The sequence below is a fragment of the Brachycentrus maculatus genome, unplaced genomic scaffold (genome assembly GCF_059751285.1).
Source record: "Brachycentrus maculatus isolate JH-2025_06_01 unplaced genomic scaffold, ASM5975128v1 h1tg000272l, whole genome shotgun sequence".
Taxonomy (NCBI): domain Eukaryota; kingdom Metazoa; phylum Arthropoda; class Insecta; order Trichoptera; family Brachycentridae; genus Brachycentrus; species Brachycentrus maculatus.
The window spans coordinates 50,221-65,895 of record NW_028281023.1 but is presented as its reverse complement, the minus strand read 5'-3'; the positions used below and the strand labels follow the sequence as shown (position 1 = coordinate 65,895).

The 15,675-nt window shown below is 32.9% G+C and overlaps 2 protein-coding genes across 2 annotated transcripts; one reads left to right on the top strand and one right to left on the bottom strand.

The window, feature by feature from the left end:
• Nucleotides 1–77: 77 nt before the first annotated feature.
• On the top strand, nt 78–15,122 carry mars (guanylate kinase-associated family member mars). The gene is made up of 10 exons (XM_088266602.1): nt 78–233; nt 3,967–4,985; nt 5,804–5,946; nt 7,952–8,116; nt 8,660–8,822; nt 10,537–10,766; nt 11,744–11,824; nt 11,904–12,408; nt 12,623–12,748; nt 14,354–15,122. Exons 2-10 carry the CDS (start codon nt 3,989–3,991, stop codon nt 14,419–14,421), a joined length of 2,478 nt encoding a protein of 825 aa, XP_088122728.1. The 5' UTR covers nt 78–233; nt 3,967–3,988; the 3' UTR covers nt 14,422–15,122.
• LOC148305476 (meiotic recombination protein DMC1 homolog) lies at nt 240–3,991 on the bottom strand. Its single transcript, XM_088266604.1, has 5 exons — nt 3,276–3,991; nt 3,037–3,204; nt 2,796–2,898; nt 1,529–1,696; nt 240–601 (listed from the first exon to the last, which is right to left on the bottom strand). The coding sequence occupies exons 1-5, from the start codon at nt 3,596–3,598 to the stop codon at nt 344–346; spliced, it is 1,020 nt and encodes a 339-aa protein (XP_088122730.1). The 5' UTR covers nt 3,599–3,991; the 3' UTR covers nt 240–343.
• Nucleotides 15,123–15,675: the final 553 nt, after the last annotated feature.

Sequence of the window (15,675 nt, the reverse complement as noted above, 5' to 3'; positions counted from 1 at the left end):
TTTAAACCACATATATAATTTGTTTCTAACTTCATTGAGATTTTCATTTTTCTGAATATTGTGTACATAAATTAGTTAGTTTATATAAATTAGTTAGTCAGTGATATTGTGCTGGCTGAGAGAAAAAAAAAACATGTTTTTTGTTTATATTTTATTTTAGTAACATACATTTCCAGACATAAATTCACAGTACTTTTATTACGGCTGTTATTTGCCTCACGCAATATAAAATTGTATAATTTTTATCATACGTTTATAAATTAACATAGATTAACATTTTTTAACGCATTCAACATTATGGACTATGAAACAAGTGTTAGAATAGGAATATTAAACATATAAATTAATCCTTTGCATCAGCTATTCCACCGTTTGTGATAGCAAAAGTAGCTTCATTTTCCGGCAAGTCTGGTGAATCGTATATTTTAGCAATACGTGTTTCACCCCGTCCTTTCTTCAGCGAGACTCGCGTTGTAGAGGCATGTGCGAGTATATGCCCACCGATTGGTTTCTTAGGATCTGCTTGGAAGGACATTGTTGCGCCTGGATCCGATGTCATTTGATTAGTAATAAATACGCTAATATTGTATTCTTCAGAAATCTGTAAAATATACGTATAACATATTAAGTACTTATAAAATTTGAAAACGAAGTATTATGCGTATATTTTATTTTCAAATCATTATTATTGTAGGTACTTTAAAATACAGATTTCACAATCTCAACTTTTGGCCTGTGATTAAGTAAAAATAAGTGTAAATCTAAACTTCACTTTCCAATATTCTAAGTCTAGATTCCACCTCGAAAATATATAAAATTAAAAAGCAATTTTCCAATATTGTGTTCTAAGTTAAGAAAAAATATTTAGTAACTAATTTTCTAATCCATCGCAATTCTATAAAGTGGGGTTAAAAATAAATAAAAAATTATATACTTGCGAGGTGTTTTTATTAAATTCAGTACTATCTGGCATAAGTAAAATTATATGTACATACCATACTTGTTACGAATGTACTTGGTAAGCATTTTTTAAATATTTTCTTTAAATTTGATCAGTGTTAACATATTTTTTTACCCAATGGCAAATACGACTTGGCAATGCATCGATCACATCGGATATCTAGTTCCACGACAAATGATCGGGACATTAAAAGGTTTGCGACAGTTGATCTACACATTGACACAATGGTCAACACATGTACATAAACCAACACACCGATGTGATATTTTAACAAAATGTTATATTTGAAGTCTACGATGTTTAAGATGATTTTATTCAGCATCACCTCGGGTTGGTGCTTCTTAGAATCACCCTACCTTAATGTAACTGTTGCTTAAGTAAAGTACGTTAATATTCTATGGTAAAGAAAATGGAGGAGGAACAGGAATTATTATAGTTATTAATGAAGAAGGAAAAAGGGAATCACAATAATGGCTAGACCACTCAGGATGGCATATTCCTTGGGGTAATTTGTAATTAAATATTAAATAAAAAAAACCTCTTGGAATTAGAAATAAAGGACTACACCTTTTGTAGTCGTGATAAGACTTGAGCCAGCTTTTGTTGCCGATCAGCAAGTTCCCCTCTTCCGGAAAAGTCCACTCGAAAGAGCGCCATAATAGAATCTACTATCAGCAACTTAAATAAACCTGCTTCCTCGTGAAACTTTGCAGCAACAAAATCCAGTAACTCTGCCTGAAAATATCAAATATTTCTAAAAATGGCTAACCAGATATTATACTGAGCTTTATCACAGTAAGATTTCTGGAACTTTTTATAGGGCAATAAAAATATTTAAAAAATTTAAAATAAGTAGCTCTCAAAGTACATAATAAGAACACCCATAACATCCTCAATGAAGCAGTTTAACAACAAAAGTTAAAATTATTGTACTAGCATTTAACTTGTTTTCTAAGATAAACTTTGGGCACCGAGTAATGTCCATCGCAATCCTCCAACTCTGAAAATTCCTAGAAATGCATAAGGTCATAACTAAACAATGTGCAATTCAAGCGTTCGTGAAATCCGTACATTCAACAGGTTTAATTGAGATAAAGGTTGAGAGAAAAAAAATAACTTTAATAATATAGAATCAAATAACAACTATAGACTCAGACTGGTCTGATGTTGTCGGTTACGACGAAACCCTGTTGCTGGTCAAATAAAATTCATGCGGAAAAAACTACATAGGTACTTGTTATTTTATTCTATAAAATGTAGATCCACCAAAAAATGTCAGTACAAAACATGAATTGAATAATATACAAATGCATTACTTTTATGGTGAGTAAGTATTATCGAACCGAAGAGGGAAGGTGGTACATGCCAGGAATGGTGTGCCAAGACAACCTGATCACTACAACAATAGAGGACAAAACTGAAGGGAATATCTAATAAATGGGTTGCCAAAAACAATCTCTTTCTAATTTACCCAATCTCAGTGTCCAAAGATGGCATTTTTCAATATTTCATACTTGCGTTTACTGTGTGGACAACTTGCATTTTGCAATATTTCATAGCGTTCCATATATAATATATGATATTGGCCTCTGTAAGATAAGTCACTAACTAATTATTATGAACATATTTGCCTTCTGTGATTTACATATTGTTCCCTGCGTTGAAATGTTTTGTGTTACGAAGTAAGCATTTGTAAGTCACCTATAGACTAAACAACCGAGAGGGAACAATGTGGACCAATCGCCATTCTCATTGGTAAAATTGTTTATTCACTATTTTCAATCTTGAAAACATCCACCGAGCAACATAGATTTTTGCATAAAATCTGCCATACCTGGTGCTCAGAAGTATAGGCCCTGGCGTAGAGAACATTATCCAACACAGCATTTTGATCTAGGTTAAATCTGTCTGCTATTGGCCGTAGTCTATCTGGACGACTGTATATTGCGTTAAGAAAGTATATATTTTTTTTTAATAAATAAGAACAAAAAACGAGAGCGGATCATTTTTTAACAGGTTTTTTGGTATGAGATAAAGTTGAAGAAGTAAAAATATTTTCCGATGTCAAAGGATACAATGTGTGTTCAGTGTCTAAAAATATGACTTTTCCTCCTGTGTATCCATTGGCCCGAGGAAGTTGACTTGTCACACAAAGTGTATGGGAAAGTTGTGTCTTTCCTGTACGAAATTCACCGAAAACTTCAGTGATAGCCATTGACTCCACTCCGCCTCCCATCAATTTGCTGTAAATTATACAATATTATATTTCGTAGTACAAAAAATGTTAGAAAAATAAAGAAAAAAATTAACCTACTCTAATTCTTCACTTCCTGTGCTGATACGAAATACGCTTTTACGTCGATCACTAACTTCGAGCGCGGTTGAAAAACCATTCGATGATACCTTTTGACAAGCTTCTTTAATTTTTTCAACTTTTGCATCTGAAAAACCTTTTATGTTGCAAAGTTTTTTTTTCGTTGACATCTGTATGCCTTTAACGGTGCATATCCCAGCACCTTTCAGTTTTTTAATGTCTGCTACATTTATACCGTGCTGCTGTAATATATCTACATCTTGAAAAAAGCTTTCTTCTTCATCGACTTCATTTAAAAGGTCTTCGCCCAATTGGTTATCCATTTTCTTGATTTTTATTTTTCGTGATCTTCCCTAAAGTAAATTTAAGATTAATGTTTTTGCCGCCGTTTGGCCAAAGACATTAAAAAAGTAATTTCTAAAAACGCCCCATGTAGAATCGGGGTATATTGTATCTTATTTTCATTAAAAAAAAAATTGTACGTAGGCACCTCAATATAAACTGAAACTATTGTCTATGTTAAAATTGAGGTAAAGTATTTTTTTTTCAATATGGCAGCACGTCATTCGACGGTTTAGAATTAGGAACAGTTTGAATTAATAATAGCGGAGGGTTGTTATTGACTTGTGCATCGTTGTTTTGTAAAAAGTTTTGTTATATATTTTAATTTTTCTGCACTTTTGTCACACAGTGCCGTCTTTTGTCGAACGACCATGGCATTTGTAGATTTTGTTAAGAGTGTGTACCAAGATCAACACAAAGCCAAACCGAAGGCTTTCACCTCTGTGGAAGAAGGCAAAAATGTAAGAATTCAAAAGCAAGCAAAGGAACGCCGGAGCAGAAGAATTGATACATTCATTTCAAACAGAGATATTGTAGAAGACGATGTGCCATTGACCCCGCAATTGGCGGAGCTAAGACCCAAGAAAGATGTTACGGATCCTAGGAAAAAACAAATGCTGTTATGGAAGCAAGAGCGAATGAGAAGAAAAAAACTTGAACCTAGGAAAGCGCCGCCGTTCAAAGTCGGTGTGGTCAGACACGCTATCGCACCATTCCAAGAGGAAGTTTTCAAAAACTCTGTCAAACCTAATTTAGTTGCGCCAGCAGTTTCGAACCAAAGAGTTACGAGATCTACTACTCGCGCAAATTCAAAAGCATTACCACCTTTACCTCCTCAGCCTCCGAAAATTCAAGTCCAGAAATCATTTGCCCCTCCCGACGCGAAGTTCCACGCTCCGAAAGTAAATGTTGTTGAAAGAAAAAATATGAAACTTAAGTATACTCCTAAGAAACCGAGACGCGAACCAAATATTCGCCTGTTTGCCAATCTGTTTCCAAACCCCGAGCCTGAACCTGTTCATGTATCACCCAGTGTGAAGACAAAAGTTACAAGAAATGCAAAAAGTAAAAAAACTAACTTTGTTAAGAACAGTAAATCTCCTAAGCTAGCAAAGAATTCAGAAATAGAGGATTCTTCAATAGTCAAATGTTTAAATGCAAAAAGTCTTTCCCATACTCCTACGAATAGTCCGCAGAGTTCAGCAACACCTGAAAATGTCTCTAAAATAAGTGGAAATGCCAGCGAACTACTCGCAAGTCCCGAACCATCTAGTTCTAGTTCCGACCTTGTCATTTCCAGTCCCTTTGTTACTGTGGGTCGGGGAAAAATCACCAGACAGCAAGAAGCTGCCTGTAAAATAAAATTCGGTAAGTTTTCCATTCAAATTATTGACTAATAAAGGAATAAAAATATCATAGAATAAACAAACTGGTGCTATGGCACACAAATATGAATGGTATTTTTTTTTTACAGATTTCTCTGTTAGAAACACTAATAGACGGTGATGTGCAAGTAGCTCTTATCTGACAATGTTTCTGTTTTACGGGAAAAATTAAAAAAAAAAACAGTTTGATATTTTTATTACAAAAATATCTCCAATTGTAATAAATTGATAATTTTTTTAAATTTTGCTAGGCTATGTGAAATTGAAATTTATGTCAATTTGCAAATGTAACTCAATTTTGCTGTAAATCTCAAATGGGAGGATTTTTTAAAATCGCCATTGATGTGTATTTTTTATGTTCAATAGTTACAACTTATACAAGTATGATTGAAGAATAAACACAATTACAAAATATTTTTGCTATCATCATATTACGCTTTTAAAATCTCATAGAAAAGTTTATTGGCATTAATATGTTTGGAGGCATTGAAATACTTTTATTTTCAAAGTTGCGAAAGTTTTATATATCTGGATATTTGAGTGCAAAGGTTAATTAGACAATGTTTAATTATTTTATTAAAATTAAACACTCGAATATACCGCTTCAATGAGTTTTATTTATACATACGACTACTTTCGAAAACGACGGATGTTTTCATCTTCTGGTACAAATTAAAACTGTTTATATTTATATTCAACTCTATTTATATGCGAGTGTTTAATTTTAATAAAATAATGGTGTCATTCCACAAAGTTAATGCCGAATCAATAAATAATATAATGTTTAATTATATATTCCAGGGTACTCTGTAATGTCTCCTGAAAAGACAGCTCAGTACTTCAGGTTACAGTTAGAGAATGAAATAGCGAGACTTCAGGAGTTATGCCGAACTTGGAGAAGTTATCAGGAAGAGAATGTGCTCACACTGGCGGAGGATTGCGTAGTAAGTGCAAATATTCATCAATTAGTCGCATAAAAGTATTCCACAAATTTCTTATTTTATAGCGGATTAAAATACGCATTATATTATTCAATTTGAAGTTAGGCCAAGGGGTACCAATCTACCCATATATTTCATCCTAGCGAGTTTGCGGTAATTTCAATAAAAGTTTGTCTAAAGGTACTGCCTCAAAAATCAGCATGGTATCAACATCACGCGCTATTTTTAAATATTTATACTAATATATATTTTTTAAATTACTACTGAGCAGATTAAAATTAATAATACCGCTTTTTAATTTTAATTTCTGCACCTTGCAATATTATCTACAAGCCTTAATGTACTTTCTATTACAATTGAGATGATGAGAAGAACTTTTTAACAACATTCAGCTACTCAAAAGCGCAAAAACTGAGATTTATGTATAACCAATAAATCAATTAGACATTTTTAACACAAATAACCCTTTAGTTTGTTTTGTTGAATATAAGCTTAGTAAAGGTAAAGAAATTTCGTATATACTTTGAAAATTGTTATTAAGTCTATTAACACGTTTAATTCACCAAACATGTAAATATAATAATCATCAAAAAATAATAGATTTTTTTATAAATGCCAAAAAAGGTGAAATTTTATGCTCTGTTTTCTTGAGTAACAAGTAATGTATATTTATATGTAAACATGTACAGCGGAACCTCGGTATACGCCCTTATTCCGTTCCAGATCATGAGACTTATACCAAATAGGACGTATACCAAACACATTTTTCCCATAAGAAATAAAAGGAAAATGATTAATCCGCTCACGATGACAAACATATTTTTGGATTATTATACATTGATGTAGTTGTATAAAATAATTTAAACACTGCTTAGTACTAAAATAGATAAATGTGGAATTTGGATTAAAAAAATGATGAATTCTAATGTCCCTGATCTTTGTTTTGTAATCGATTTCACCCCCTTCGCTACATTAGCCGATTCAATAAGTTTGTTTTTCACAATCGTAGAAATGGTCATTCTCGGCATATGGTATGCAGCAGCCAAGTCCCGGATACGTATGTCACTTTCATACTTATCAACAATCCCTTTTTTCACCTCTTTAGTGATCCTAACCATTTTCTTCATCGCTTGGCTCCTATTATTAATTTTCTTAGAACTCGCGGTTAATGAACTTATTTATTGATTTGGCATTTAATTTGTAGAACTCCATTTCATTTTATGTATTAAATCTTTTAAGTCTACTTACTTGTATTTTATTGTCAAAAAACACAAAAATCAATATTGTAACAATTGTTTCGCCTAGTTATGGCATTTTCAAACTAATGTTTTTTAACAATAAAATACAACTTGAAAGACTCAAAAAAAATCTGTGTTTGATTTAAAATTTAGTACATAAAGTTATGGAACTTTAAAAAAATTTCAAATTATGTAAATTCCCAGTTTTCGTGTGTGAGTCATTCACTGTAGGGTAGCAATTGCGATACTGACACATGAAAAGTGACACCGAGTATTGCGCGGTGTTGTGACTCATTTTAACTAACAAGTTCTTGCACTAACGCAAGTCGTATTTCCAAACCAAGGTCATATACCAAGCAAAATATTTCACATCCAATAGCAGAGGTATACCGAGCTTCCACTGTATATATAAATATATATATTAGGTTGATGCATAAGTAATGTCGTATTTTTACAAGAAAACAAAAATTATTTTTTTTCGCATATACTTCACTAATTTAGTTAAATACATAATTCAAATTATTTTAAATAACTTCTTTCCATCTTTCTGTCAACTTTTTGATTCCATTTGAATAGAAACTTTCTGGTTTCAATGCAAAGAACGTGTCTAGTGCTGTTTTCACCTCCTCCATTGTTTGAAATATTTTTCCATTTAAATCATTTGGTGAAGATTAAAAAAGAGAAAATCAGATGTGTGTGTGTGTCTGTTAGCACACTAAGTGCTTGCAGTTGTTTATGAAATGGGTGTGTTTATTTATTTATTATTACAGGATCTTATTAATCTTGCCATCGGCCAAACCCAACTGCTGATTAACAAGAAGTTTGAGCAGTTCAGAGGACTTATACTTCGGTGTGCCAATAAGGAGGAGAGAGAAGGGGAAGGAGCGGTCACCGTGCAGGATCTGCAAGGGTTCTGGGACATGGTATATATGCAGGTAACACACTTTACTCTTATTATTTAGCTAAAAGATCGCAAATGGAACACCTTATTGTCATGTCACGCCACTAATGACCGAGTCACAAATATTTTCAAGTCAATTTCAATGTCAATTCCATCCCAAAATAAAGACTTTGAAATATAAGTTTGTAATGGCATATTTTCTTTTCAATATTGTTCGTCTCGTATTGTTTTGTTACCGAGTTTAGCGAAGGGTCATAGATTCGATTATCGGAGGCTTCGTAATAAATATAAGCGATTAATTTCTTTAAGTATACCTCGTACCGGTAGCTAAAGAACAAAATTAATCGGCTTCAAATAATTTATAATCAGTTAACGCCGAATCTATGCTCTTTGTAATATTTGGCACAGCCAAATGTGAGAAGTTGGCAAATGATACCTTTGTTGACAAGCTAGTATGATAAAATACTTAGAACCACCCTCGATAATGATTTTCATTTATTTTTATATTTCTGTTTTTGTATTTTCAAAATGAATATAAAGCTTTATTATATTTTTGGATCGCATTCTTTGTTCGCAGGTTGAAAATATAGATGTTCGTTTTAATAGGCTGGAGGAATTGAAGAGTAAGGATTGGAAAGAAGAAGTAATTGTACCTGTTGTAACCAAAGTAAAGAAAAAAACAGTCACGAAGGCCAAAGCCGCAACCAAACCTTCTAGCTCACTCAAAGAAATGATCCTAGGTAATACTGCTCATAATATCTCCGAGAATGTAAAAATTCAATCATATTTTAAAGATGTAGAACAATCCAAAATCATATGGATTATGGTGTCGTGGCTATGCGGATGATATGCAAATTTATTTTTATAAACCGCGAAAGGAAGATAAACGTTTTGCTTCTTTTAAAAAAGACATTGAGAGAATAGGAGAATGGATGCGTGACATCAGATGTCATTAAACCTGTCCAAAATAAAAACAACCGCATAGCCACATCCGAATGACAGAATCTAATCAATTACACACTACATTATAACTATCCAACCCGAGGAGTACCACTTCACTGGCTGTCAAATTGCTGGGCGTGTTCTTAGATTCTGATTTCTCCTATGACTCACCTCTCTCTCCATGAAATCACCAAAACAAGAATGACTTTATCAGCCGAGACAAGTTAAGAACGTTTGTAAAACAATGATGCTGCTTGTCAACTAAATGCATTTATAATATCTGGGGTTGATTATTGTAAAAGTATAAATATTTTTGGGTTTATTAAACAATGAACTCAATCGAGTGCAATCAGCTGCAGAGAGACTGATCGCTCTACAATTTTATCATTCATAATTTAAATAGTTTTCTTTTCCACATACTTTTATTTCACAATTTTATCGAAGCACCCTCGAGGTAGTATTTTATGAAAATTCTGGCGGTGTCAAAAGTCTGCGTAATCGGAGGGCATGTATGACTAGATGTATGGATGTGAAGGAGGCGAGGAGTGTATGTCAGGACAGAAGAGTGTGGCGTTCCATCCTCTCTGCCTACCCCTGCGGGGAAACGGCGTGATGGTAGTAGTATTATTTTAATTAACAGACATTTATAACACTATTGAATCTTTAGTAAAATTAATCAAATAAGGGCCTAAATGTTTTTTCGTGAGTAGTTATTAAATATATTTTTACAATGGATTTGGGTTATGAGAGAAAAAAAAATATATTAATTATTTTTTATTTAGATAAACTACTCTCGGGTTCTTTTCTGAGTTGATTCTGTAGAAAAAAAAAATCTTTTTTTCTACAGAATTATGAAAACAATGTTTGTTGTATTTATACCTGAATCTTTTTTTGTTACAATAGGTGCTTTTAGGACGGAACTGATGTAGTTTTTCGTTAGCGTGTGCCTCTTTCTGTCTTGCATTAAATATTTTTGGCACAGGGTTAGCGCAATGGGGCGGAAAAAAGAGGCGTTTCACGTACTTTCGTATGTGTAGGGCAGTTAATTACTGATTTCTGCTCGTGTTTTTGGAATTTCAAATTATCAAAAGTTTAATAAAAAAAGTGTTGACATTGATCCGATGTTTACATAAATAAAAATGTAAATTTTAGTTTGTTCAAGATCTTATATCCTCGAAAGGTCTTCACCAATCCTTTAGACACAACATTGTATTCGTATGTATCGGTATGTTTTTAATATGTATAATATGTTTTTAATAACACTTTTTTACCATAATCTTAGCGCCATCTGTTAAATGTAACAGCGATACTAAACATTGTTTGTGGTGGATAGTATGTTATTGCCGTATAAATGTGCGCTATATCTTTCCTTTTTGACCAGATTGAACCACAGGGCCAGGGTATAGCTTGTTTGAAATATAATTTTTTAATCATGGCAAATTTAAATTGTAGGTGTTTAAGTTAACGAGCTTTTACTATGGTAAAATAAAAAGTACTTTCAATTTATTTCAGCCGCTCGCAATAAATCAAAAGCAGGGGTCATCCCTGATGCTGGAGCGATGAAAAATAATTTGACTCCTAAAGATGCCAATACCAAGGAGTTTAATGCGGGATTCTTCTCTGTTATATCTCCAGTAAAAAACAAACAGGAAGAAAGTGAAAAAGTGAGAACACCAAACAAGAGAGTCTCCATGCTCAAGTCGGTCATTGCTTCGGAAGCTAAAAAGAGACTTTCAACTAAGGTATTCATTATTCTTAGCTTTCGATGTACATACTGATCCTTATCCGCACCCAATGGCGCATGGGGCGCTGCATCGAGTTTACGCAACGCTCATTGGATCGTTTATCATGTGAAGGCGAGGTCCAGGGTAATATTTACCCTTCGACTGATATGTTTTAACCCTTTATGTGCCAGGAGATATTAGTGAGACTGTTCCTGGTAGGCCGTGACATGAGAAAAATAAAACCTAACTAAATTATGAAAACTTGCCAAATACGAACACTGTGTGGTGCTAAACATGTATATATATGTGCCACTTTTCGCATTATTAAAAATAGTGCTCGACATAGGGAGAAACAAGCACAAATATGAGCTTATTTTGTAAGGCCGGCTTAACTAGCGCGGCACTGGAGAGCGCGTAAACACGCTTAAGGCAGAGGACTGCTTATTGAACATTTTATTTGGAAAAGGGCTAGTTTTTTATTTCTGGTAATAAGGTAATGCATTTTTATAGATATTGAATTTTTTTATGATTTTATTGTGAATGTTTAAACTTAGAGAATTTTTAAAACCGATCTTAGATACACAGAGGTTTTCCATTTTGTACTTCGTTTTCAATACCAAATATTTTATTTTTACCGCTTTCATGGGCCATAAAAAATTATTTGTTCATATGTTTGAATAGCTAATATACCGAAATAATACCAACATCGGTCGGCAGAGTCCACTACAGTCCATATACATAGAGCCACCCGGCGAGAATACATTCAACTCCTCATAAAATAATATGGTAAAATCAGTTTGAGCTATTTCTGCATCGGGGTGGCCGTACCAGGTTCGTGCAATATCTGCGGATACGGTATCTTTGAAGTCTCATTTTTTTTACTGCAAGTGGTACGGGCAAATCGAGCAATAGGTTCAATAAATATTTTTAAAAAAATTATGTTAATACTAGTGTAATAAATATCTGATCAACTTCCGTCTTTTTTTCTTTTACAGACACCTCCCAGTACAAGTGCAATATTGAAAGCATCGTGTTTATCAAAAAATGTGATCGAGGATGAAGACATAGATTATGAGGTGTGTTTTGTTACGTCGCTTTCACTAAGGTATGTGTAAATATATTGTTTTTATTTTTATAAAATGCATTTATTTTTAGATGGAGTACAGACTGGCTCCCGTCGATTTAAATAAAACTCCCGGTAAAAGCATTCTCAAAACACCTGGAACTAATAAAAAAACAAACACCGACATCTTTAGGAAAAGTGTTAAGGTATTATTTATTAATGAAGGCAGTGATGAAGAAACAAGTCAGTCAAGTTCAGTCAAGCGCTCAATGAGATCTTCATTTCCGGGAAGTAATCCCGCAGACGCTGATAAAAACATTACTCATTTTAACCATGAAATGAAGAATGACAGTATTGAAGTAAAGAAACCCACAAAGAGAGGAAGACTGGCCAAACAGAAGGCAATCGAGAAGGATGAAAACGACCCGCCAATGGTAGATATTGACCTGAAATCGCCAACACCGAACAAAACTAGCAGAAGAAAGGGGACACCTGCAAAAAACAAAAGTGTTCAAAATAAAGAGGAATTGATCTCCAATCATGGAGAAAAATCATCAAAACCAAGAAGTTCTCGTTTAACTCGAGATTTTTCTGCAGGTAATTTAAGAAACCTTCAGCATTTAAGATTTCAATAAGTAATCAAATTGTTAGTATATTATATTTTTCCAGATCTGCGCAGTTCTAATGAACCCATTGTTGACTAAATGATATTTGAAATGAAGTATATTTGGACAATGTCATATCTTTTTCACTGGCACTTCGGCATTTAATAAGTAATAAAATTGTTAGTACATATATTATATTTTTCCAGATCTGCACATTTCTAATAAAGCTATTGTTGACAAAGTGATGACCGAAATGCCCGGAGTATATTTGGACGATGCCAAATTAGATGATCGTCGGTCATTCAATCTCATATCTTTTTCACCTGCACCGAGTAAGTCAATTTTCTGGATGGTAATTGTGGAACTCCATAGAAACAGGAAAAGCTAGTTCATTTTAATAAAACATATTTAGAATTACCAAAACTATGTACATTGTCATTTAACTAATGTCATTTGCGGTTCTATAACAATTAATCTTCAGTATTGTGTATATACCTTCCAAATCATTTAGCGTAAAGTGAAAGCTAGTTAATTTGACAATGCAAAATTGGCAGAACGGCAAAGTCTTCCTCAAAGTTACACAAGCAAAAAAAGAAACATTTTTACTGTATACAGTTGAACTCGGTTATTACAAGCGCGGTTATAGCGAGATGTCGGATATAACGAGGAAACATTCGTTGATATTTTGTTCCTTTAAATGTTGTAAATATTTTAATGTTTTAAAACATTTTCGATCTTAAGCAATAAAATCCGACCAGGTAATTAGACCAATTAGACTGTTGCCACCAGGATCAGATTACGTTTATGACTAAGTACTAAATTGGTGTTGTCACTGATAACAAAAAAAAAGGTTTCACGCATATGGGTTTAAATTGCATGTAAATTGCGAGCATTGTCATATCTGTAAGGACTTACTAAAAACTATAAAATAAGTTATTCATTACAATAAATAACTTATTTTATAGTTTTTTGAACATCATGCTTGTTTTGGAGATTTTTACGATAAGTTTCCATATTTTGTATGTTCTATGCTTACTATGGACATTGTATAATAAACATAACGAGGTGGAGAAAGTTAGATCAATTATCAACAAATATACTAATAACAAAAAGTGAAAAGGCGGAAATTATTCGTGAAATAGAACATGGCGGGAAAAATGTTAAGTGAATAAGAAGCAAAAGTGTATAAAAAGTTTTCATCATTCTCAGTGTCAATATTTTATTTTTATCTGCATTTAAAAAGAACATCACGGACTCGAAAAAAAATAGAATCTGCGATCGTACGAATTTTGATGAAACTGTAACAATGGTTTTGTATTCAAGCAGCACAGGATTTTCCAATTTTTATAGGAAAACTGGATCGACAGAAAAATATGACATGTGTGTAATGGGTGAATTGTATGAATTTTGTTTCAATTGCGACATATTGTGTTATGTGACCATTCCAGATAACATACTTCATGTGATAGGTACGTTTAAAAAGAATAACCTTTTCTCGGATATAACGAGCAAATTCAGTCGGTTCCTCGTTATAACCGAGTTTGACTGTATTTTAAAACTAAAACTATAAGTTATTTGTTAATTACACGCACCCTTACTCTATTTCTTTCAACACCGGATGTCGTCAATTAGGTCTATAACATGTATACTAATTAGTTGTCAATTATGTTTATTTTAAAAATACATATATAAATTTGTCAATGTACGGGTACGGGTACCCAAGCAAAATTACCAGCTTTTTGGTTTTGTGTCCAAAAAAATATCTATATTTTTCATATTTGTGTTGGATTACCAAGCTACTACATAGCATTAAATAATCAAAAAGTAATTATATAAAAAAAAAACAAAACAAAACAAAAAAAAGGACTATCTTCCTGATGTATATCGAGGTAGGCAAAGTGTGAGACCTCATTTTAATTTGTCTTTTTTTTTTACAGTTCACATCACCAGATCTGCTCTAAGAAGAATGTCAACTAACACAGTGACGTCCCAACTTGGGTCATAAATAAAATATGCAATAGTACGCACTTTTATGAACCCCCTGTCCCCTAAGTCTGCGGACCGTTTTTGACAATTGCAACATGTTTAACATACCCGGACCAGAATGTGGAATTTTAAATCCCCCCTCATACAATTATTCGCTTGGTAATATTTTGTAATCATTACAATAATATTTGCGAAAACTTGTTTTTCAAATATTCAAAATGTATGCTATTCAATTTATTATTACACAATCTACAGTCAAAGCTGCGCCACCAACACGGTCCGTGTTACCGCTAGATAAATACATCGAAACATTTGCTTTCTTTTTACCTGTCAAATAAATATTTAAAAATGTTAGTTCTTTCATCAAATATTACAGTGAAAAAGTTTGACTTTAAGGTTTGCACCATCTTGGGGTTTATAGATGATAAAATTATTGATGTTTTGTACTGTGTACTATGTACTTATTGGTGAAGTTATATATTGTTATTCCATAAAGATGTATGTAAGACCATTTATAAACAAGGTGAGAAAAATTATTTACGTACATGACTGCTACAAAAGTGAAATATAAAAATAATATTATTATATTTTAATCATGGTTTTACTATTTCTTATATGTTTGGTATGACTGGTTAATTTTATTTGTTTACATACAAGATTAACAATTCTTGTTTTTTTAGTAATATTTATTATAATTGAATAAATGTAATATGAAATTTACTTCAGTTTTATTTTCAACATTTTGGTACATATATTAAAAATAAGGGGATTATTATTAACACACTAAGGACGGGAAAGATATTTCTATCCGTTCGGTTGATTGTTACTTGAGGACGAGAAGGGTATTCTTACCTTTTGCGCCGGCCTCATTTCAAAGTTAGAAAACAAGGAATTATTTAATGTTTTTTTTTTCATCAACATTATGTACCAATCTCATTGTTAAAACCTTAACTATATGTACTCAATTATCAAATCCTGTCGCCAGCGAACCGCAGGCGTAAAAAACACCCGTCCGAAATGTGTTTAGAATACTTCTTGCTTCTCAAAAATCACTTTACTTCTTCATCTTTCTTTGGATATTTAGTCGTATTTTATTGGGAAAAAGTCTATTTATTGACTATATCATAGAAAAGAAAAAAAAACGCCTGTCTCTGTAGTGTGATGGTCAGCACCCTCGGCTACCGTGCTGGAGGTCCCGGCTTCGATTCCCAGGGGGGGTTCAAATAAAGTGAATTTTTCACTAAAATATTTACTTAACATTGCCATCGACTGG

Coding starts and splice junctions, on each gene's coding strand:
- LOC148305476 (XM_088266604.1), bottom strand. CDS start 3,598: ATGGATAACCAATTGGGCGAAGACCTTTTAAATGAAGTCGATGAAGAA. Junction 3,205..3,275: donor ACAGGAAGTGAAGAATTAGA/GTAGGTTAATTT, acceptor TATAATTTACAG/CAAATTGATGGGAGGCGGAG. Junction 1,697..2,795: donor CCTATACTTCTGAGCACCAG/GTATGGCAGATT, acceptor TGATATTTTCAG/GCAGAGTTACTGGATTTTGT.
- mars (XM_088266602.1), top strand. CDS start 3,989: ATGGCATTTGTAGATTTTGTTAAGAGTGTGTACCAAGATCAACACAAA. Junction 11,825..11,903: donor ATGAAGACATAGATTATGAG/GTGTGTTTTGTT, acceptor ATTTATTTTTAG/ATGGAGTACAGACTGGCTCC. Junction 12,409..12,622: donor AACTCGAGATTTTTCTGCAG/GTAATTTAAGAA, acceptor ATATTTTTCCAG/ATCTGCACATTTCTAATAAA.